We start from the raw sequence: 24,384 nt of genomic DNA on the forward strand, positions 1-24,384 counted from the left end.
TGTTTTATCTAAAGTGGTAGACATTACCATGTTAAAATCTCTCATTAATACAGTATATACACTCCATGAGCCAATTTATCTATCTGACTAAATAAGGCTAGAAAACAAACCTTCTGGCCTTCAGAAGGAGCATAAACATTCGCTAATGTGTATGATTTACCCAATAATGTACCTTGTAATATAATGTATTGGCTATTAGGATCCTTTACTACTTTAGTCACTTGAAACCCTAGGGCTGATTTTATACAAAAAGCAACAGAGTGAAAAGTAGTATAATAAACTTGCGAATATTGCTTATGTAAATACGGAAATGGGGAACCATCTGCAAGGTGTATTTCCTGATGTGCGATAATATCCGCTTTAAGACTACGATAATATTTGGCTGCTAGTAGGAGAATTTAATCCTCTAACATTGTGAGAAATTATAGTTAGTTCAGCCATTGTATTAGTAAAAGAGTATCTATAACAATATGGATATGACACCTTACATCAGGTCTGTTTTGAACATCCATTAAAATCAATAATAATTGCTGCAATGACTGAGATCTGAGAATTGATAATACAAAGTATATAACTTGTAAAACAAACCATTTGACCGTATTAATTATACAACCTGGCAGTATAACAACTTCATATGCATGCTTGAACCATAACATCAGAAAAATATTTTTCTCTCTTGTAGTACTGGGAGAACAATTCTGGCAAGAACAAGGGTTAGTATAACATTACTACCACGTAAATAAGCAAATAATAATAACTTGAACAAAATTTGTCCGTCCGAATTCGGATTTACGGCCTCAATCTGATTAGGCATGGGAAAATAGCCATGGAACTCGGGCCCCCAATGGCATCCAGCACTGAAAAATTGTAAAGCTTAAACAGGTAAATTCGGTCAGCACTTAGGGGAACCCAAAGCATTAGAAGTAGACTTGGTTACTGTAGACCATTGAGGTTTTAGAGGTAAGGATGATTGACTTGAAGATTTTTGTGTCCCATCATAGTTTTGTAGGCCCAATTTGGCAAGTAACAGAGACCCGTCTGATGGTTTGGTGATGGAGCATGTTTGTCCCTTGTATTGGGCTGTTAAACGAAATGGAAAACCCAATCTATACCTCACTCCTACTTGTCTCAATATGGCAGTAACGTGATGAAGTTCTCTTCTTTTTTGTAGAGTAATTGGAGCAAGATCCTGAAAAATAGATATGGTTGTGCGATCTATTACAACTGCACTATGATATCTAGCAGAGATTCTGGGACATTGCGAATTCGTACATTGTTACGTCTAGAACGATTCTCTAAGTCTTCAATGTGCGATTCCATAGATTCTATTGTATAATGCAGAGCAGTCATTTCAGACTTCAATGTGCTTTGTTCCATTATTAAGGCATCATGATCAGTGTCCAAGTCATTGACCCTTGTGCCTATGGAAGTAATTTCCTTTGTTAAATCTGTTACTGTTTTCTGCAATTCAACCTGGAGAAAAGACTGCATCTTGAGAAATAGAGTATCAAGTCCTTCTGTTAAATCTGATTTTGTTAGGCAGAGAGCATGTGTCTGTGAAGCTTGCAACGAGGCCTCTCCTCATTTGGATGACTCCATCGCTGGATTGGTAGTATCTCCCTGCTGCCTTGTATCTCTCTTCACATATGAGGTTAAGTCGTTTTGGGTGTGTTTAGTACGACCTCCAGTCATTGTATCTCTTATTTACCAACCTTATAGCTCGCTGTACCTGTCTGTAAGAAAGTTGCAGGGCTTAGCCCCTGAGGTTACATATGCCACCAACTATGTCCCATTCTTTGATACCGTGTCACAGTCTCCCCATGAACTTTGTAGCAAAGAAACATATAGGGCAGAGCCTGATCGTTGTTTCTTCCACTGGTAATATTAATCAAAGGGTGCCCTGTTATCCGTGCTAACTTGAACCTTCTATTTGCCGCGTGAGGCCTGTATATTTCCGTAGGTCACTATAGCAGGTGCTATGTTAGAGAGGGTAACAGTCACGTATTATGAGGTGAAATTTATGTAGGTAGTATGATTTAACAGCTAAGCGTTTCGGCCTGCACAAAGTACATGAAGTTTCTGTACCTTAATCCAGTTCGCACCACTTTGTTGATGCTTTATCCAAGTCACGCCTCTTTCTGGGATAATATGGCCTATGCGCCGTGCTGGGAGTGTGATAGTATGAAGTCAATATTACAGCACCAAAGTTGCTCCCGATGCCCTTCAATATTAATATATATGTATACAGGGTTCCGCGATAGTCTGGCGATCCGTGCTGTATTGGGGAGCTGTGCATGGGGGGAACGCGGGCTAAGAACTGTCCAGTGTTAGGCCGCAATAACCTCTGTTGCGCATAGTGTTGCCACCCGGCCGGTATTTTACCGGCCTAGCCGGTAAATCACCAGCCAAGGCCGGGCCGGTATTACAAATTTACCGGCAATGTAGCTGCCGGTAAATTTGTAATACACCTAAAAAAGTCCGTGGCCTGCCCCCAGCCTGCTCAAAACTAACCTTTTTTCCTGGGCTTCTTGCCAAATGTGTACATTTGGCTCCGCCCCCCTTTGACACCATGGCCCGCCCCTTTAGCGTCACAACCCGCCCTTTTAACCCCACCCTCTCCACCTGCCAGTGAAGATTTTTTTAAAAGTTGGCAACCCTAGTTGCGCACCACAGTGTTTCCTGACCAAATGATCAATCAAGTGCTCCGGACCCCGCAGTCAGAGTTTTTCTGTATGTCTCTGGTATAAGTAATTGTAACAATATAAGATAACAGGTCTCTTGGGAGAAGTTACACTCACAGCTTAATGGACAATTCACCTTCATTAGCAAAACTAATAACTGAAAATAAACCACAGAAATATGTTCAAACTTTCATAACCTGCCAAATTTTGTAAAATGAACTTGGTAAGTAAGGGATGTGGTCCAAAAAATGGGCGTGGTCAAGAAAATTTGCAAATAAAAATTTCAAAATGATTCCATTTAAGGGTGAGCTGTGCTCAGAATGCCATACAAAGGAACTGTGGTACACTCCTATGGCAAACTGTATTCTTTCCCTTTTGATAAATTGATAGCATTGCCACCCTTCAGAAACCTGTTACAAAACTCTAATCTTTATCAAAGGTGCCAAGCTGAATTGAGGCCAGGACTCCAGCAGTTTCAATTGGTCAACTGAGCACATGGGGGGATTCTACAGACAAGAGGCCCCACATTTGTCTTTTCCCAAGTCACTGTAACCACTGACAGGTAAGGTACAATTCCTCACCCACTAATATATATGGGCTACAAATATATATATATCTATATATATATATATATCTATATATATCTATATATATATATATATATCTATATATATATATATATCTATATATATATATATATCTATATATGTCACTTGTATAAGGCATAATTTGTATTTCCTGTAATTACAGGGCGCAATCTGACGACATTCTGACGAAATACAAGGGAGACTTAAATCTTCCAGAATGATACCGCACAGGGCGGGAGTTCTCATTCTCCGCCAGACAGCATTAACAGCCAATCGAAAGCTAGCTAGACGCCACTATCCGGCTGCTGATTGATCCAGTTTTTTTCACACACAAAAAACCGGAGGAATTGGGAGCTTACAATTAAGGGCGGGGGGCTGGCGTCACATCGACGTGTGCGAATCCGCTGCGGACAGCTTATGAGCAAAGAGCCAATCAACGCAGTCCAACGCGCGGCTCTGCAGCCAATCAGCACGCTCCACGACTTTGGCCGGCCGGGAGAATATATAAAGAGAAACCAGCGCGTGGTGCGTCAGTGACAGCCCCTGTGGATGAAAGAGAAAAAGAAGAGTCATTAGAAACCTTAGCGGTTTTCTTCGTGGCCTTGTTCCGGTGAGTAGGACGGGTGATGGCAAGGCATGTGCTGGGGGTTCTTGCTAATGTAATATCGTTGCTAGTGTAGCTGTTTATGTAGGGTCTAATGTGGCAGGTAGCTCTCTGGTTGTTAGCGCACTACAACTCCCAGCATGCTCAGCCAACGTTGCACGGAGAATGGCTGGAGTTGTAGAAACCTGTATCTGCTATTCTATAAGTCAAACTTTGCTTATGGCCTTTGTCTCTTATTCCATATTGTCCAATTCCTTTGTAAAGAAGGGGAGGGAGTGACATTTGCGAGTGTGCGATACTTGTGAGATCTAGGGATACGCTGCCTTTATTTTGGTTGTTAGGGGATGCTGGGAGTTGTAGTCTAAGGACATCTGTTTGGAGGGGGCTACTAGATGCCCATGCTCTTCCTTTTCAATTGGTCATAGTTGTGTCACCCAGCTATACCTATATAACTGACTGAAGGCACAGCACATTGTATATTAATAACAGGAGGATAATCGGTTCAACTTTTATTTTTTTTGGGTGGGGGGGGGGGGTTCATGACTATCCCTCCTCACCCCTGTATGTATCTGTTTGGATAGGGCAAATACATTCTTTGTCTTGGCACCTGGAATGAGATCAAAGCACTAAATTAGAACCATAGCGAATGATACTTTTATCATTGACTTAGCATTGAAATAGCTGGTAGCCATCCAATTTAACTGGGACCTCCACTGAAAGGAGCTTTGGTCAAGATCTGTCAATGAATTATAGTACAGGTATCCAAGGCTTTGTAAATTACCTTTATAGATGTTTATACAGGTACGGGACCCATTATCCAGAATGCGTGGGACCTGGGGTTTCTTTTTCCCGATAATGGAACTTTACATAATTTGGATCTGTATACCTTGTCTACTAGAAAATCCTATAAACCTAAAATAAAACTCAATAAGCTGATTGTTGATTCCAATATAGATTAATTATATCTTAGTTGGGATCAAGTACAAGGTGCTGTTTTATTATTACAGAGAAAAAGGAAATCCTTTTTAAAAATTTGGATTATTTTATTATAATGGAGTCTATGGGAGATGGGATTTTTCTGCAATTCGGCACTTTTTGGTTAACGGGTTTCTGGATAACTGATCCCATACCTGTATAATTTTATTTTTGTAACTGGATGGAGGAATAGTTTGAATCTTGTTTTAAATACTTAATGCTGGCACCTCAAATTGAGATATATCCTTATTTATGCTCTGATTTTGGAACTATAATTACTGGAATTCATGCTGAAGCTTCTCCCCCCATCCCCCTTTCCCTATGTTTTTAGCTCCTATAGGCCATCTAAAGTCCTTTCTATATGTATATTAAGTTTTAGCGCAAAAAAATATTGAATTAGTTGGAGGCAATTTAATTTTGTGTGCATGTTGGGACATGCGGCAGCTTGTCTGCTGAAAAATGGCCAGAGTGCTGCCTCTAGAATGTTCTTTTCCACCGCCCATGTCGGAATCAATGTGTTTCCCCATTGGCTACTGAGAAGGGCTCTCTTTAAAGGCACCTCCCATCTATAGCTCAGCCTTCTATTATCTGTCATGTAGCCTGCTAGATCCAAGCTGTTAACTGGTTTACTGCCAGAATGGAGTGATAGCATGGTTGCTGTGCTTAATTTCTTACACTACATGATTAGAAACATGTTTTATATATATTTAATTTTTTTTTTTTTTTTTTATAGTGTGGTGCACACCTTTTAATTTCATATCTAGTTGTGACAAACAAATCTCATGGTGACCATGAAGCTGTTTGCCTTGGTGTTGCTGGTGTCTGCCAGCGTATTTGCTGCTGATGATGATGACAAGAAAGAAGATGTTGGGACTGTGGTTGGAATTGATTTGGGCACAACATACTCCTGGTAAGTGATTCTCATAGAACCAAAATGTGTTTAATTTTTAATGGGGAACTATTGCAAAAATGAAAATGTAATATAAGCTTCAGCATAACAAACTTTGTAAATACAATCAATTAAATATTCTGCATTGTTTCTAAAATAATCTTCACTATCCCTCTCTCAGCATCTGTTTATCTTCATTCTGTCTTCATGCAGCAGTTGGGTGTCAGATATTAATTGACCGTTAGATCCAATATATCTTGTATGGGGGCTCCCTTTTCTAGCAGATGTGTTAGAGCTTCTTTATATAGCTGATTCCAGTGCAAACAAAATCCACAAAAAAAACTGTTTTGCACAATTTGCATGTAGAGACAGGATTTCTGGCCATTTTTAATTGAGTGAGCTCTAATACATCTTCTAGGCAGAAGGAGCCCCCTATAAATATATTAAATCTAACTGTCCATGAATAGCAGACACCTACCTCCTGCATGAAAACAGAATGAAGAGAAACAGATGTGAGAGGAATAGTGAAGATAAATGTGGTGATTTCAGAAATAATACAGAATTTTTAATTGTATTTATAAAGTTGTTTTTTTTTTTTTGTTTTTTTTTTTTATTTCGGTATGCTAAAGCTTAAATTAAATTTAGTATTTTTGCGATAATTCCCCTTTAATTACCTCAACTGGGTATGACACACACAAGAACTTTCCTCTGTTCTGAAATATTTTAGAACAGGACCTGTTCTGGACACTCTAGCAAATTTCTTCTATATATTACAAAATGTTATTCAATTTAGTCTTTGGACCCACCAGGCAGTGTGGAGGCTATAAATGCACTGTTCTTCAGACCTTCAGCTGGATAGCACTGCTTTATATTGATATCCAATTTGCTTTTGTCTTTGCAAGTACAATGTGGCTTTAAAGCATCTGTATGTCTAGCGCTGTATACTCTGCAATGTACATCATTATAATTTAATAATAGGATGGGGAACACGTACTGCAAATAAATTAAAATATGTTGTTAAAAATATTCAATGTCACGTAATGAGAACACAGGAGGAAGTATTTTGCACAGTAGCTCTTGTATGTGAAAAGGATGTGCAATCATACATCTTAAGAGTATTTAGCTATATTTCCTACATATAAACATTTTATGGAAGCTATGTATTTATGCAGATCTGTTCTATTACTTGTATATATTTTTTTTTTCCCCTACCTTAGTGTTGGAGTGTTTAAAAACGGGCGTGTAGAAATTATTGCCAATGACCAGGGTAACCGTATCACACCCTCTTATGTGGCATTCACCCCAGAAGGTGAGCGTCTCATTGGAGATGCTGCAAAAAACCAACTTACATCTAATCCTGAGAACACTGTGTTCGATGCCAAGCGTCTGATTGGTCGTACATGGAATGACCCCTCAGTTCAGCAGGACATAAAGTACCTGCCTTTTAAGGTAAGTTGTATAAATAAAGGTTAATTGGGAGCAACCTGATGAGTGATATTTGTAACTGAATAGTCTGAAAACTCTTGCTTCCTTTTGCAGGTCATTGAGAAGAAAACAAAGCCTTACATTCAAGTCAATATTGGAGATCAGATGAAAACATTTGCCCCAGAAGAGATTTCTGCTATGGTGCTGGTTAAGATGAAGGAAACTGCAGAGGCTTACTTGGGCAAAAAGGTAGTTAGCCAATGGACTATTCTTTTAATGAAATCTAACCTTAAATGCTCTGCATGCAAATAATTTAGTTAGTTCAAGTTGATCATAAACTTGTTTTTCTTTCTAGGTTACTCATGCTGTTGTAACTGTACCTGCTTATTTCAATGATGCACAGCGTCAAGCCACCAAGGATGCAGGAGTTATTGCTGGGCTGAATGTTATGAGGATCATCAATGAACCGTAAGTTTCAGAAAGTATACCAAGCATGCGTAACATCTAACAGAGGCACATAAGGGGACCTCTAATAAAGAAGTAACTTTCATAAGTGACCATACTTTTTTGGCCAAGTTCTAATCGGGGAACCTCTATCAAGATTAGGTTTATTGATTAAACCCTCTGTCCCCATTAAACTTTTTTTGTGGGGGTAGGCTAAAACATCCACTACAATTTTGAGTGGATGTGTAGTGATGACATGTCCTTGTAAATTTCTTTGTTTTTTTTTATTTATTTTTTTTTAATTAAAATAACTTGTTTTGCAGAACTGCTGCAGCTATTGCTTATGGTCTGGACAAAAGAGAAGGAGAGAAGAACATCCTTGTGTTTGACTTGGGTGGTGGTACTTTTGATGTTTCCCTACTTACAATTGATAATGGCGTATTTGAAGTGGTGGCTACAAATGGAGATACCCATCTTGGTGGTGAAGACTTTGACCAGAGAGTAATGGAGCATTTCATCAAGCTGTACAAGAAGAAAACTGGCAAGGATGTCAGAAAGGATAACAGAGCTGTACAGAAACTTCGCAGAGAGGTGGAGAAAGCCAAGAGGGCATTGTCAGCCCAGCATCAATCTAGAATTGAGATTGAGTCTTTCTTTGAAGGAGAAGATTTCTCTGAAACTCTGACAAGAGCCAAGTTTGAAGAGTTGAATATGGTAAGTCTCCTGAATTAAGCGCCTGTCCCAAGGCATGAATTAATTGGCTGACTGCTGTCTTGGCTTGTAGTAAGCTATAAAACTAATATGACTCTTATGCCTCTTCTAGGACCTTTTCCGTTCCACTATGAAGCCAGTACAGAAAGTCCTTGATGATGCTGACCTAAAAAAATCTGACATTGATGAAATTGTGCTTGTTGGTGGCTCTACTCGTATCCCAAAAATCCAGCAATTGGTGAAAGAATTCTTCAATGGCAAGGAGCCTTCCCGTGGTATCAATCCCGATGAGGCTGTTGCATATGGTGCAGCTGTTCAAGCTGGAGTACTTTCTGGTGACCAGGATACTGGTGAGTAAAATTTATGGTTGTGCACATCTTTCCCTCTCCCAAGCTTTTGAGCCTCAAAGTGAAGCCTAGAACCTGAGCAATCTTCATATAATTTGACAATAGAATCCATTCTGGTAATGGATTCTGGTAAAGTGGCATGACAAGTTCTGTTTATTGAGCAGACTTGTACAGACCGTATTGGATCACTGACCAGGGCCTGAATCTCCAACTTTAATTGAAACCTGCCTGGCATTAGCTTAAGCATGTGTTCTTGCACAGACTTAAAATACACACTTCTAATGTAAGTTTCAGTGTTGACTACTAAAGTGTCTTGGATCCTCTCTGTGAGTTGAAACTGGGTTAGCCGCTTTAATTGCCCTATTTGATAAATTATATATCCATGGGCATACAATAACTTTCTGATGCTTGTCATTATATTACTAAAAAATCTTTAGTATTCTTTAAAAAAGCAATGCCTCCTTTTTTTTTATTATTTTTTTTTTTTTTTTTTATGAATGATGTATAGTTACATAGTTACATAGTTAAATTGGGTTGAAAAAAGACAAAGTCCATCAAGTTCAACCCCTCCAAATGAAAACCCAGCATCCATACACACACCCCTCCCTACTTTTAATTAAAATTCTATATACCCATACCTATATTAACTATAGATGTCAACTTAACTTCTAACTTTTCTGTATTCCGCTTTTTAGGTGACTTGGTTCTCCTTGATGTGTGCCCTCTTACTCTTGGTATTGAGACTGTCGGAGGTGTCATGACAAAACTCATTCCCAGAAACACTGTTGTACCCACCAAAAAGTCACAGATCTTCTCTACCGCTTCTGACAACCAGCCCACTGTCACTATCAAAGTTTATGAAGGTAAGATGTTTTAATATTTTTATATCCTACCCTAGTGGTACTGTTACAGTTGACCAAAAATGCTGTCTGATTTAGTTTCTATTGTATATTAGACCTATAGCAAAACTTGCACCTTTTATTAAAAAAAAAAAACTGTTGTGACTAAACGTGCTATAATGTGTTTTGTGTTTTTACAGGTGAGCGTCCACTGACCAAGGATAACCATCTCCTGGGCACTTTTGACTTGACTGGAATTCCCCCTGCACCCCGAGGAGTTCCTCAGATTGAGGTCACTTTTGAAATCGATGTGAATGGTATTCTGCGTGTTACTGCAGAGGACAAGGGCACTGGCAACAAGAACAAGATTACCATTACAAACGATCAGAACCGTCTAACACCTGAGGAAATCGAGAGGATGGTAACTGATGCAGAGAAATTTGCAGAAGAGGACAAAAAGTTGAAGGAGCGTATTGACACTCGGAATGAATTGGAGAGCTATGCCTACTCATTAAAGAACCAGATAGGTGATAAGGAGAAGCTTGGAGGAAAACTTTCTTCAGAAGACAAGGAGACCATTGAGAAGGCTGTAGAAGAAAAGATCGAATGGTTAGAAAGCCACCAGGATGCTGATATTGAAGACTTCAAGGCCAAAAAGAAGGAATTGGAAGAAATTGTTCAACCAATTGTAGGCAAACTATATGGTGGAGCTGGTGCACCCCCTCCAGAAGGTGCCGAGGAGACTGAGAAGGATGAATTGTAGGCCATCGATGTGCCTCTGGCTGCTATAATATTGTAAATACTGAACTCAGAACTTTTTTGTGTTGAGAGAAAATATTGGGGGAAAAACTTAAAATACATGTGGATTCTTCACCTCCTGGTGGAGACATGTTAAGCCGCAATGGCTCTACTGCTTTTTATTAGCAGTCTTCTCACCCAGATCATTATTTTTGTTCAACTGTTTGCCCGGGGAGGGAGGTGGGCCTGGTATTATGGAAGGGTTGGGTTAAGCTTTGTTTCAAAGTTGCTCTAAGATGTCTTATTTATTTGCAAAATGGTCCTGCATTCTAAGTAGAACTTTTTCTACCACCATTGACCATAATAAATGTTTGATAATTAACTTATTGTTTTGTGTAAAGTGAATACTTAAAGTTTTCCACACATTGCACCAAACTATTAGCATTTTTATGAGATATGAGCTGACTGAAAACTTGCTATGGTTTCCATTACCTTGTACTGGCAGGGGTAATTGTAGAACAGACGAAATCTGGGGAAATGCACTTGAAATTGTGTACCTACAAAAAACCACAACAAAACTTGGGGGGGGGTTGCAGAATCCCAGTTATAGGGAAGATCAGACAGGGTAGATTTCCTTCCATCCTGCCCATGACTCCAGGCTATCCCCAGCTGAAATGTATAGGGGTTGTCCAATCAGGCCATATTGATAGCTGTAAGAAACCGAAAATGTAACCCCTGCAGCATTTCTTGCTGTTTTTGCTTTAGTGCAGGTATTGATCAATCTTTCTTGGTAACTGTTATCTGGTGAGAAACTAGTTGACCATAAACCAAGCCTTAAATGACCTGTTGCTGATAAACTGGCCTGGAAGCAAACACTTAAGCCTTGAATATGAGAAAATGAAATTGACCATACAAGAAGCAACAATACGTTTTCTCCCTGGACATGTAATTTACTGGACTGGCACAAACATTATTAATTGGAAATGTATATTTTATAGATACAAATATAGGAAGGCCAGCATTTCTTTTCAGAAAAGGTGGCAACTATTTGGAGAAATGGGTTTCTGACTAACTTTTTCAGGCCACCATCACTAGACTATAGGCCCTATCTAGCTCAGGCACTGAATGCCCTTTAAATTGTTATTGATTTTATAGTCCCATACACTTCAATTTGGACCAAATACCTATGATGGTTGACATCTTAGGTACCATTTAACTGTTGCATGTGAAAAAGTTGAATTTCTGAAATAAAAATTCATAAAGGAGGGCTGCACCGAATCAGGATTAAGTTGGTGTGTAACTATTAAATGAATGTTGAAGGGGTTGTTCATCTTTAAGTTAACTTTTAGTATGACAGACATTCTGAGACAATCTGCAATTGGTTTTTATTTGTGGTTTTCAGTTATTTAGCTTTTTATTCAGCAGCTCTCCAGTTTGTAATATTGGTAATTTGGTCGCTATGGTGCAAATTACCTTAGCAACCATGCATTGATTTGAATAAAAGACTGGTATATGAATAGGAGAGGGCCCGAATAGAAAGATGAGTAATAAAAAGTAACACTGACTACATTTGCAGTCTTACCGAGCATTTATTTTTAGATGGGGTCAGTGACCCCCCATTTAAAAGCTGGATACTGTCAGAAGAAGGCAAATTAAAAAATTAATTAATGAAGACCAATTGAAAATTTGCTTTGAATTGGTCATTCTATAACCTACTAAAAGTTAATTCAAAGGTGAACATCCCCTTTAACGTGGTTGTTAAAGTCCATTTTTTTTTTCTGAAACTTTTTTCATTTAAAAAAAACTCACATTTTTCATAATTAAACTCCGAACGTGTTGAAGTCCAAATAAAAAAATGACTCCAACTCAGACCTGCAGAGTTCATGTAGAAGTAAATGGCAGATGTTCTGAAGATATCCAGATGCAGTTGCAGTGTTCGGCCAAACAATATTTTAGCAACCAGCCTTTTGGTCTGTTTAACTTCAGTGGGTGAGGATCACACATTTGCTTATTTAGTGAAACCTCAAATTTACATCCCCTGAAATGTTCCACCATTTTACAATGGTTTTTGGGAACATACAGGGGGAGATTTTGGCCATTCTATTGCTAGAAGTGGAATAGCCACCTGCACTGCCACCCCCCCCCCAACATTTGAGCCCGTACCCAGGGGTGCTCCACCAATGAAGCAAGTTGAGTCACTCGCCTCAGGCGGCAGCACCCCCCTGGTGGCAACGGCTCTTCTAGTGCACTAGCGACTGGACTGCCCACGACCCCCTCCAGCGCGATGCGGACCGCCCGACCCCCTCTGGTGCTGAAAGGTGAGTGCCGTGGGGGGCTGCAAAATGTACAGGATCGCCCATGCTCGTACCCATACATCCCCAGTGAAAGCAAAGTTTTAGTGTTGTGCTACTGTGTTTTTGTGCAACAAGTTTTATTTATTTATATAGTAAGGGAAGGCTGTTTATTATAGGAATTTAGAAGTTACAAATATGATCCTAGAGGGTCTGGACCAGCTTTTTGTTCTGAAATACAGGAATATGTTTGTTGGCATAATCCTGGCTGTCTCCCATAGACTCCATTTTATTGAAATAATCCAAACTTTTTAAAATGATTTCCTTTTTCTCTGAAATAACACTGCACCTTGTACTTAATCCAAACAAAGATATCATTAATCCTTATTGAAAGCAAAACCAGCCTATTAAATTTATTTAATGTTTGAATTATTTTCTGGTAGACTTTAGGTATGAAGATCCAAATTACAGAAAGATCCTGAGCATTCTAGATTACAGGTGCCATACCTGTAGTACACACATGATGTAGCATGTCACTATACGCTTTTAATATGATGAAATAAAGAAAGACGTTTTAATCCACTCCATGAGAGACTGCAGTGGATTTCGGGCAGTAACTGTTATATGTCTGTAGTACACACAGTTTGCAACATTTGAAAAGGAATTTCCAAGGATGTGTGTTGACATGTCATCTTTGTGCCTACCAAATTTACCTTCAAAAGGGATGTGCCCAACCTATTATATACAGACATTGGTGTTTTTTATTAGATATTTTTTTTCAGTAATTTTAATCACCATACCTTGTCTTAAAAATATTTGAATATGAAATAAACCCAAGAAGCCTTTATTCCACCCATATAGGTTTATGCAATTTAGGCTTAAGGAAGGGCATTAGATCTCCTATCTGGAAACCCAATATACAACAGGCTTCAGAGTACTGGAATCCCATCAGAGTCCATTTTAAACCAATAATTCAAAATTTCTTCTTTATATTGATAAATCTGTACCTTGTAAAAACACTTTTACTGTTAAACCTCAGGTCCCAAGCATTCAAAATAATAGTATTATAGTATATTTATCACCATAGTTGTGCACTCTGGTTCTTTGTTTCCTTTTAATAATAAAGTGCATTATATTGGATACATTAATTATTTTGTAATTTTTTAGAGTTTCATCATACATGCTGATCTTGCAGTCTCTTACAAAGAATAATGACACACACAACATCTTTAGGGTTAATCTGTGAAATCACAGCTTTATTGGTAAAAAAAAATGGTAGGCTCAGGACCATCTGCAGCTGCTTGCTTCCTGATAGCAATGCCAGTTTTATGGCAGAGTTTGGGAAAGGAAAAACCTGTTATAACCTTTTGTTGGAAGTTGCAGATGGATAGTTTACCCTATCTATGAACCCTCACTGGTTGTTTGATCCCGAGCGAAGGCAAAAACCTATTCGAAGCTTTGAGCCATTTTGCTTAAGAAAAGGGAAAAATTCCTTCCTGACTCCTTAACGGCAATCGGAATTACTCCCAGGATCAATACACCTATGCTGTGAGAAGAATATATGGGCAGAAGGCAAGGGATGATGGTGAAAGGCAGGGGAGAAGGTCAGTGGTTAGTGGCTGATGGTTTGGGTTCAAGGCAGGAAATTATTATGTTTGCCTATGGTGTGGGGTGGCGATAACGGGCCGATGGGTTGGGCTAGAGTTAAAGGGCCAATGGTGTGGGCCTGAATAAAAGACCCGATGGTGTTGGCCAGAGTAAAATGGACAATGGTGTGGGTCTGAGTTAAAGGGCTGATGGTGTGAGCTTGGAGTTAAAGGGCCGATGATGTGGGCCAGAGTTAAAGGGCTGATGATGTGGGCCGGAGTTAAAGGGCCGATAAATTGGGCCTGAAGTTAAAGGGCCGGTGTCATGGGCGGGAGTTAAATTGCCGATGGTGTGGGCCGGAGTTAAAGGGCTGATAAATTGGGCCTGAAGTTAAAGGGCCGGTGGCATGGGCGGGAGTTAAATTGCCGATGGTGTAGGCAGGAATTAAAGGGCCAATGGTGTGGGCCGGAGTTAAAGGGCCGATGGTGTGGGCCAGAGTTAAAGGGCCGATGGTGTGGGCAGGAGTTAAAGGGCTGATGGTGTTATAACCTTTCGTTGGAAGTTGCAGATGGATAGTTTACCCTATCTATGAACCCTCACTGGTTGTTTGATCCTGAGGAAGGCAAAAACCTATTCGAAGCTTTGAGCCATTTTGCTTAAGAAAAGGGAAAAATTCCTTCCTGACTCCTTAACGGCAATCGGAATTACTCCCAGGATCAATACACCTATGCTGTGAGAAGAATATATGGGCAGAAGGCAAGGGATGATGTTGAAAGGCAGGGGAGAAGGTCAGTGGTTAGTGGCTGATGGTTTAGGTTAAAGGCAGGAAATTATTATGTTTGCCTATGGTGTGGGGTGGCGATAACGGGCCGATGGTTTGGGCTAGAGTTAAAGGGCCAATGGTGTGGACCTGGAGTTAAAAGGGCCAGTGGTGTGGGCCTGAATTAAAGACCCGATGGTGTGGGCTGAAGTTAAAGGGCCGATGGTGTTGGCCAGAGTAAAATGGACAATGGTGTGGGTCGGAGTTAAAGGGCTGATGGTGTGAGCTTGGAGTTAAAGTGCCGATGGTGTGGACCGGAGTAAAATGGCCAATGGTGTGGGCCGGAGTTAAAGGGCTGATGATGTGGGCCGGAGTTAAAGGGCCGATAAATTGGGCCTGAAGTTAAAGGGCCGGTGTAATGGGCGGGAGTTAAATTGCCGATGGTGTAGGCAGGAATTAAAGGGCCGATGGTGTGGGCCGAAGTTAAAGGGCCGATAAATTGGGCCTGAAGTTAAAGGGCCGGTGGCATGGGCGGGAGTTAAATTGCCGATGGTGTAGGCAGGAATTAAAGGGCCAATGGTGTGGGCCGGAGTTAAAGGGCCGATGGTGTGGGCCAGAGTTAAAGTGCCAATGGTGTGGGCCAGAGTTAAAGGGCCGATGGTGTGGACCGGAGTAAAATGGCCGATGGTGTGGGCAGGAGTTAAAGGGCTGATGGTGTGAGCAGGATTTAAAGGGCTGATGGTGTGAGCAGGATTTAAAGGGCTGATGGTGTAAGCAGGAGTTTAAGGGCCAATGGTGTGGGCAGGAGTTAAAAGGCCAATGGTGTGGGCAGGAGTTAAAGGGCAGATGGAGTGAGCCAGATGAAAAAGGGCAAAAGGTGTCACCTGGTGGACAAAAGGCCGATGTTTTGGGCCAGAGGAAAAGGGACCAAATATTTTGGGCCAGTGAGCCTATTGTGTGTTAAAGGGCAGATGGAGTGGCCAGAGGAAAAAAAGTTGATGGTGTGGGCTGGAAGAAAAAGGGCCAGTCTTGTTGGTCAGAGATAAAAGGGCCAGTGTTGTATGCCAGAGGAAAAGGGCAGAATGTATGGGTCAGAGGAAAAGGGCAGAATGTAAGGGTCAGAGGAAAATGGCCGATGTTATAGGCCAGATAAAAAATGGACGATGGTGTGGGCCAGGGGAAAAAGGGCAGATGGTGTGGCCTGGAGGAAAAAGGGCCGATGGTGTGGGCCGGAGGAAAAAGGGGCGATGGTGTGGGTCAGAGGAAAAGGGCAGAATGTATGGGTCAGAGGAAAATGGGCGATGTTATAGGCCGGATGAAAAATGGACAATGGTGTGGGCCAGGGGTAAAAGGGCCAATGGTGTGGTCTTGAGGTAAAAGGGCCAATGGTGTGGGCTTGTGGTAAAAGGGCCAATGGTGTGGGCTGGAGGTAAAAGAGCCAATGGTGTGGGCTGGAGGAAAAAGGGCCAATGGTGTGGGCCGGAAGAAAAAGGGGCTGATGGTGTGGACCTGAGGAAAAATGGCCGATGATGTGGGCCAGAGGAAAAGAGGCCAATGGTGTGGGCCGGAGGAAAAAGGGCCGATGGTGTGGGCCAGAGGAAAAAGCGCCGATGGTGTGGGCCGGAGGAAAAAGGGCCAATGGTGTGGGCTGGAGGAAAAAGGGCCGATGGTGTGGGCCAGTGGAAAATGATGTGGGCTGAAGGAAAAAGGCCCAATGGTGTGGGCCAGAGGTAAAGTTAAAAGTACCAATGGTATGGGCCAAGAAGAAGGGCCGATGTTATGCGATGGGGGAAAAAGGACAATGTTCTGGGCCAAAGAAAAAGGGCCGATGTTATGGGCTGGAGGCTGCAAGCATCTGTGTGAGCAAGAGGCAAGCAACTGACAGTATGCACCTGGGCAAAAGGCAATGTTAATGCCAGAAGTAGCGGTCATAATCAGACTAAAAGTAGATGGTTGATGCTTAAGAGGCAGTAGGCTGATGCTAATAGATGTAACAGATGTAAGCTGCTGGTGGGGTGGGCTGGAAGTAAAGTTGGCCAATGTTAAGAGCCAAAGGCAGGGAGCGTATTTTTGGAGCAGATGTGAGAGCTAATGTAAAGGCCTTGGCTGATGATGTGGGATGGAGAGAGAGGCTGGGATTTCATTCTAGGAGTCAGAGTCAGGGCCTGAGATTGTTGGCTGGAAGCAGGGTGACCAGTGCTAAGGAACAGAACAGTGGATTGATTTTTAAGGCTAAGGCACATGTCAAAAGGCTTAGGTGGGAGCCAATGTCGGGGCCAGAGATTTATGCTTACCAATTTGAGCTCACATACGAGAATTCCTGGAGAACCACTGAGTGATTAGATGAAGCATTGCAAGCAGAGTCCTCCAAGAATGGCAGTGGCTCTGTATAGTTTTCACTGAAATCCTTAGCAGAAAACTACAGAAAAGAGAAAGAATATTTCATGTAAAATAACATTCTTATGCCCATTTATACTGTATCTAAAACATTCAGCCACAAAATTATAATCCACAGAAATGTATATAAATCTATAAAATATTATAGTACAGCCTAGCTATAGTATTTTAGCATAGAACAGTGACAGTCGAGAGTTCAGAAGCCCCTTCTGTCCAACAGTGGGGCACGTATGGCACCTAGTACTATAGATAGCAATAGTTGTGCTTGAACTGACTGTATGCAAATGGGAGATTAAATATGCGGAATATAGTAAAAATCTTATACATAAAATGAAATAGAACAATGTTGTCCTTGGGTGGTAGCTCCAGTCATGTACTTACTCCTTCCGGCTTCAAAGGGGATGGTATCATGAGGCTTTCCAGTTCTGCCCAGTCAATAGAACTATAAAAAGGGTGACTCCTGATGTCTCCCTTCATGCCCAGGCACCTCTCTGGATCCTTCTCGAACAACTAAAGGACAAAACATCAAATTAGATTCATTACACCTCTCTCCAGTGGTGTAACTAGATGTTACTGGGCCCCACAGAAAATTAAATTTACGTTGTCCTGTATTACCAGTATATATTTAAAATGCTCATTAATTAGAGCCTCATGGGGCCCCTATACCTCCTGGGCCCCCTGCAGCCGCAGGGTCTGCTTGCCTCTTTCCCATGTTCTATTCTATTTTGCCACTGGGAAACTTTCTGGTACTGCAGACACCAGCAATCAAAAAACAGGCTGTGAGGCCTCAATTTTATCATTATTATTTGTGCTTATACAGGTATAGGATCTGTTATCTGGAAACCCAATATCCAGAAAGTTCCAAATTACGGAAAGGCTGTCTCCCATAGACTTTTATCCAAATAATCCAACTCTTTGAAAATGATTTCCTTTTTCTCTGTAATAATAAAATAGTTGCTTGTACTTGATCCCAACTAAGCTATAATAAATGATTATTGGAAGCTAAACCAGCTTATTGAGTTTATTTAATGATTAAATTATTTTCTAGTTAAGGTATTTCTATTTTGTCTGTGTACGATTTACCATCCTTTCTGAATTCTGAAGCTGTATCAACCAGATAGGCCTGACCACTGCACATCAAAAACTTAAATTGAAAAATTGAAAAGTGAGCACAAATTACAAATAATCTTAAATACCCACAAAACTCTGGTAGAAATGCACCTTCCTTGTCAATGTTCAAACTACTAAAATAAACTCTTTCGTAAGGAAAGCACACTTATGTAGTTTGTTAAAAGCAAATTTATTAGCCATTTATAAATTCACTCCTATTTATAGAGATTGCTTTGCTTTAGCTTTAGCTGTCCTGTAAAACTTTGCTGTACAGTATATGTGCTTTTACCCACCTCATCCGGGAGTTTTCTGGCTTCTGTACTAAACCCAGCTGGATAGTAGGGCTTTCCACTGGTCACTTGATTAATTATACTTTCCAGGGTCCATCCGCAGAGGAATGGAGATCTTCTAGTGGCCAGTTCAGACAGGATAATGCCAAACGCCCACCAGTCAACTTCAGCACCATATGGCTTCCTTAATAGCATCTACAAAAGAAAGGTCAAATCATTTACTATTAATCACTGTAATCAGGGCCGCTCCTGCCATGAGCAAGGTGAGAACCTTGCCTCAGGCTGCAGCGAGTGGCCAGTTACAAGGGGCAGAAAAAAGCCGCCTCTTGTAACTTTGAGCCAAATTTCCGGGTTTTAACCCAGAAACTCGTCTCCACTAGTGAAGAGAGCACTATTGCGCTCAATGCAATGCACTAGTGATGCTGCCCCCCCCCCTTTGACCTGCTCCCATGCTAATTTTTAAGCACGGAGCAGGAGGAGGGTGGCAATTGGCCTGCTGCCTCAGACAACAGCAACCCCAGAATCGACATTGACTACAATATGTTCCTACATCACACACACGTTTAATACTGTTTGTTAGTTGCTACATTAAAACTTAATTTCTCACCTCTGGTGCCATGTAAAGGATTGATCCACACTTTACCGTGAGCTTCTTGTCCTCAAAAATGTCCTGTGCCGCTAATCCAAAATCCAGGATCTTGATGTGGCCATCTTAATTGACTAAAATATTCTCCAGATTCAGATCTCTGGAAGAGAATGGTTAATAATATAGGGCAGGAAAGTAAAGGGTGATGTGAGATGGAAGGGAACACAGGAAACGGAAAAAGTAGCAAAAAGGCAAGAAAGAAGAAAATATTATATACTGTCTTGATTCAAAGGCTGTTTACAAACATGACAAAACTGCCATAAACAAGAAGCATTATATAGAGGGAAGTTTAACTGGATAACAATGTATATTTATTGAAGGAATATACCTGGTGATAGTAAGAAACTACCTCCCTTGTTTTATTTGTTCTCTAGGAAATAACCAGAAATTATAAAGATAAGTCTTACTTACCGATGCACAATCCCTCTTGAGTGAAGGAACTGAAGGCCTACTACCAGTTCCGCTGAACAGAAGCTGTTGAAAAATATTAACAAATAAATTAACCATCATATTTTTATGATAAGATGGTCTTGCAGTTTGGTTACAACAGGCCAAGCTACCTGATGAAATCTGTACTGTATGTGTGGCCAGCCTTAAAATCTCCAAAATTGTAACTGATAAACCTGATAAAAAATGTCTTTGTTAAGTGAAGACAGCATTAGATTTTTATTATATAGAAACTTAACTTTAGAAGCTTGTTTAAAACAGAGAAGTTTGGGGGCTTGTGACTTGTGGAAAATACCTATCTGGTTTTAGTAAAGTGGAAGGGACTGAAAGCCTACGGACCCTATGTTGAATACATCTGTATACATCTGAGTAACACACATCTAGGATCCTAATAATTTGGATTTATTCCTATTACTCACTATTTAATGATTAATGGAGGCACTTTACTCTGGATTTGCTTGTTGTTCTCTTGACCAAAGTAGATATTTTGTAACTAACCAATAGACTAAACATGATGCACCTTTCAGCTTTTTGTAACTGACATCTGTCTAATATGTGTTTCTGAACCATTCGTTTGTAAGTTACTTACATTACGGTCTCCATCTCCAGTTTCTTTTTAGCTGTTATCATATGGTAAAGGCTTGTTTTGCTCACACACTCCATCACCAGAAATGCATGCAGCTGTTACACAGAGAAATGAGTATAAAAATAATTATTATTGAGTATCGTATTCAGAAGTAAAATTAGTGCAGAGCTAAAACAATCATATGTGAAAGTACAAATATTTTCCCACTCCATTACTGCATAAAATATATATTTTATGACATTATCAGCTGTGAGCACTAATGATGAGTCCTTTGTGTCATAAATGCACAGGGATTTGTTGAGCCACTTGAACAGCAAAATACAACCAGTGTGATTGTATATATTGAGTAGCAGAGTAAGGAGCATAACATAAGTCCACTAAACAAAGTTTGATAAAGGTATAGTAACATTGGCACCATTGTACTGAATTACTATCTAGGAATATGTTGTAGAAGATAATTACATGAAGTTGGGATGGTAGGATGGATTAGTTGTATGTGCAGTGCACTGAATTACTATCTAGGATAGGATTGGTTCATTAATATCAGTAACTTAATGGCATGGTATAAACATTGCATGGGTCAGTATTTCTAGTGTACCTGTCATATATGGGTGCAGTGTATGAAGAAGGCTTATATATATATCAAATGTTTCACTAGTGCAAACAGTAGGATAAGAATATGATTAAACTAGAAAATTAACCAATACAATCCAAACATTTTGTAAAAATATATTAATTTGACTATATTTTTATTTAACGTATACATAATTGTGAGACTCTTGGCTGGTGGGACCGTCACATTATCTGGGATCTGAGAAGGAATGAGCTGTGCTGGTCAAATACATGAGTAATACTCTATTTAATCAATAGCATTGGTTAATGTATATGTGAAAAGTGTCCACCATCTCCTACGTGCCCACTGTATCGAATTCTGCCTTGGAGATGGAGAGCCAACAAGTTATTTCCCTTTTTTGACATCAGGTCCTGGGGTTGGACTTAAGTAGACAAGGAGCACAAATACTATCTGATTTTCCAAAATATAATTGTAAATTTATATTATCACTTCCTGTAGAAGACTGAAAGTACATGCCCACCATTCATTTCAGCCTACCAATGGAGTAGGGAGGATTTCTCTGCAGCTCTGATACAGTTACATTTATAATAGGTAAAAAAAACCCAGTTCAAATTATTCGTAGTGAGGGGTGAATTCGCTGCAAATTTCTGTGTTTTGCCGTCGGCAAATAAATTTGCAAAATTGCCACGAAAATTCGTCAACAAGTTTTCGTCGGCTACAATTCCGACGCCAGTGACATTTCTGACGCCCATTTTGCAGGAAATTCGCTAATTTTTCAGCGAATCGAAACTGGAGAAATTTGCCAATCACTAATTATTCGTTATTATTTTTTGGTGCTATACATGTACGGGACGGGGCACAAGGTATTAGGAAATTAAGATGACACCCTATGTCAACTATAAGCAGTTTTTATTCAGTGTTTTCTGAACCACAACTTCCAGGGCATCAGGGGGTTGCTAGGAGTTGCTAATATGTTATTGTTTGCTGTATAGTTGTTACACGCTGAGGCACAGAAACCTCTCAGGGGCTCTTGCTCCCTATAGCACACTATAGTGAGGCATATCCCTTCTGCATTGGTCAATATTTGTAACTAATCTGTGCCTTTCATATATGGGTATGGGACCTGTTATCCAGAATGTGTGGGACTTAAGGCTTTTCGTATAATGGATCTTTCCATAATTATTAAATAAGCCCAATAGGCTGGTTCAGCTTCCAATAAGGATTCATTATATTTTAGTTTGGATCAAGTACAAGGTACTGTTTTATTACTACAGGGAGAAAGGAATTTTTCGGATTATCTGGATAAAATGTCTATGGGAGACAGCCTTTCCGTAATTGGGATCTTTATGGATAACGGGTTTCCGGATAATGGATCCCATACCTGTACAATACAAAGTGAAATGACCACCAGTATTCACTGTATACGTTCCAGGAAATCAACGGTCTCTGGTTCTTTAGTCTTCTGGTGCCCTAACATCCTTTGCTTCTGTTCTGGCACAGTACAGAAATCAAAGTATTTGAAAGTGTTTCAGTTCCGCATGTCTGCTCAGTGCAGCAAAGGGGATACTGGGAAACCTGAAGTGTATGACGCTGAGAAGAAATGTACCCTGGGTCGATGTATTCCTGGAAGAAGACGAGCACCTGTTAGCCTGTGGTCTATAGTAAGGGGCTACAATCGCTGAAGTATGCCTAACAACTTGGCATCCACAAGTGATTCTTCCTTTTAGGCCAATGGCACACTGGTGGCTATCTGTGCTGGCATATAAATGCCAGTGGAAAAAATCCATTCTGCTGTCTTTCTCTTCTGAATTTGTGTGCTCGTCAGTAAGGAATCAGCTGGTCACCAGTATGCATTTTTGCCCAAAAATCTGCTGTGCACACTGAATTAGGAGTTAAGGGGGACATCTACTCATCTCCCCCTAACAGTGCAGCTGAACGCAGCCAACATTTATTTGGTATATGCAAGTGTTTGAACTCCGTTTCGGATTGCAGAGACCTGCAACATTTCTTGTAGAAGGCAGGGTACAAAATGCAAAAACATTTCAAATTGTTTACACTTTTGCACTTTGCAAGTACTTTGTCAGTCATACTTGGCTTGATAGCCAATGAAATTCTAAAATAATCTTGACAATAATGCTTTTCATTTTATTTGTGATATAAGTAGTATTTAGAAACATGGGGCTTCTAGAAATATTGGAGCCAGAAGACCTACCCAAGATGTCAACATGGTGAGTTTTTTTGTGAATTCAGGTACAGGGAGTGTTTTGCAAATATAGGTATGAGATCTGTTATCCGGAAATCCAGTATCCAGAAAGCTCCGAATTACGGACAAGCTGTCTCACAAAGACGGCATTTTAATAAAATAATCCAAATTTTTAAAAAGGATTTCTCTGTAATAATAAAACAGTACCTTGTACTTGATCCCAACTAAGATATACAGTAATTAATCCCTATTGGAGGCAAAACCAGCCTATGGGGTTTATTTAATGTTTACATGATTTTCTAGTAGATTTAAGGTATGAAAATCCAAATTACAGAAAGACCCGTTATCTGGCAAACCCCAGGTCCCAAGCATTCTGGATAATAGATTCCATACCTGTACTATAAGGTTTCTTTTTTAAATAATTATTTTGGTTTCTACCAAGTTACTTTTAAACATTTAGATATTTTTATTCTAAACCAGAATGTTCAGAATATGCATTAATAGATTCTGCAGTTTGCTAGTAGGTAGGTTGCTAATGGTAGTTGCACTATAACGTTCGTTTCACATTTATATTTTTTTGTCTTTTAAAATAAGGGGTAACATTTATAGCAATATAATCTTGTGTCCAACATAGCGCTACCTGGCCAGCCACTGTGCCCCGTCCACAGTGCATGCGGACGCCCCTGACTGTGCACGTGCCTCTAACCGCAGGGCCGGATTTACATAGTGTGCGCCCCTAGGCCCACTGTCGTTTGTTGCCCCTGTCCCCTCCCCTTTATTCGTGCAAATCTGGACCAGAGCAATGGGGATTTAAAAAATGATTATATCTCCAGTGCATCTCCAGTGTTTTTGAACCAATGTGGGTGTGGTTGGGCAGCATGCTGCCCCCATAAAATCCTGCCACCCTAGGCCCGGGCCTAGATGGCCTTTCCACAAATCCGGGCCTGTCTAACCGCAAAGTGTGTACACGCATGTGCTGTAGGCAGGGGAGAGTGACAGAGGGGTGAACGATGGAGGGGAGGCAGGCAGGGGAGAGCAGGGAGGGGGTAGGCAGAAGACAGGTACCTGCCCAGTGCCCCCCTTTTGTTGCGCCCTAGGCAGGTGCCTCTAGTTCTGGCCCTGGTCCAACATGAGCAGAATGAATAGGGTTTGTGTTGGACATGCACACCACCTAGTATTTTAAAATAAAAAATAGCTATTTTTTATATCTTGCAGAGTACAAAACGATCATATTGAAAGCAGTTCCCATAAAC

The 24,384-nt window shown here is 40.5% G+C and overlaps 1 protein-coding gene across 1 annotated transcript; it reads left to right on the forward strand.

Annotated features, from left to right (window-relative positions):
- The first annotated feature begins 3,820 nt into the window (after window positions 1–3,820).
- Window positions 3,821–10,622, forward strand: hspa5.S (heat shock protein family A (Hsp70) member 5 S homeolog). Its single transcript, NM_001086595.1, has 9 exons — window positions 3,821–3,878; window positions 5,581–5,757; window positions 6,954–7,185; window positions 7,276–7,410; window positions 7,517–7,629; window positions 7,929–8,319; window positions 8,429–8,666; window positions 9,359–9,526; window positions 9,703–10,622. The coding sequence occupies exons 2-9, from the start codon at window positions 5,630–5,632 to the stop codon at window positions 10,263–10,265; spliced, it is 1,968 nt and encodes a 655-aa protein (NP_001080064.1). The 5' UTR covers window positions 3,821–3,878; window positions 5,581–5,629; the 3' UTR covers window positions 10,266–10,622.
- Window positions 10,623–24,384: the final 13,762 nt, after the last annotated feature.

The sequence above is a fragment of the Xenopus laevis genome, chromosome 8S, assembly GCF_017654675.1.
Source record: "Xenopus laevis strain J_2021 chromosome 8S, Xenopus_laevis_v10.1, whole genome shotgun sequence".
NCBI lineage: Eukaryota > Metazoa > Chordata > Amphibia > Anura > Pipidae > Xenopus > Xenopus laevis.

Excerpts from the sequence above, each read along its gene's own strand:
- hspa5.S (NM_001086595.1), top strand. The coding sequence starts at position 5,630 with ATGGTGACCATGAAGCTGTTTGCCTTGGTGTTGCTGGTGTCTGCCAGC. Across the intron at positions 7,630-7,928 it reads ATGAGGATCATCAATGAACC|AACTGCTGCAGCTATTGCTT; the intron begins GTAAGTTTCAGA and ends CTTGTTTTGCAG. Across the intron at positions 9,527-9,702 it reads CACTATCAAAGTTTATGAAG|GTGAGCGTCCACTGACCAAG; the intron begins GTAAGATGTTTT and ends GTGTTTTTACAG.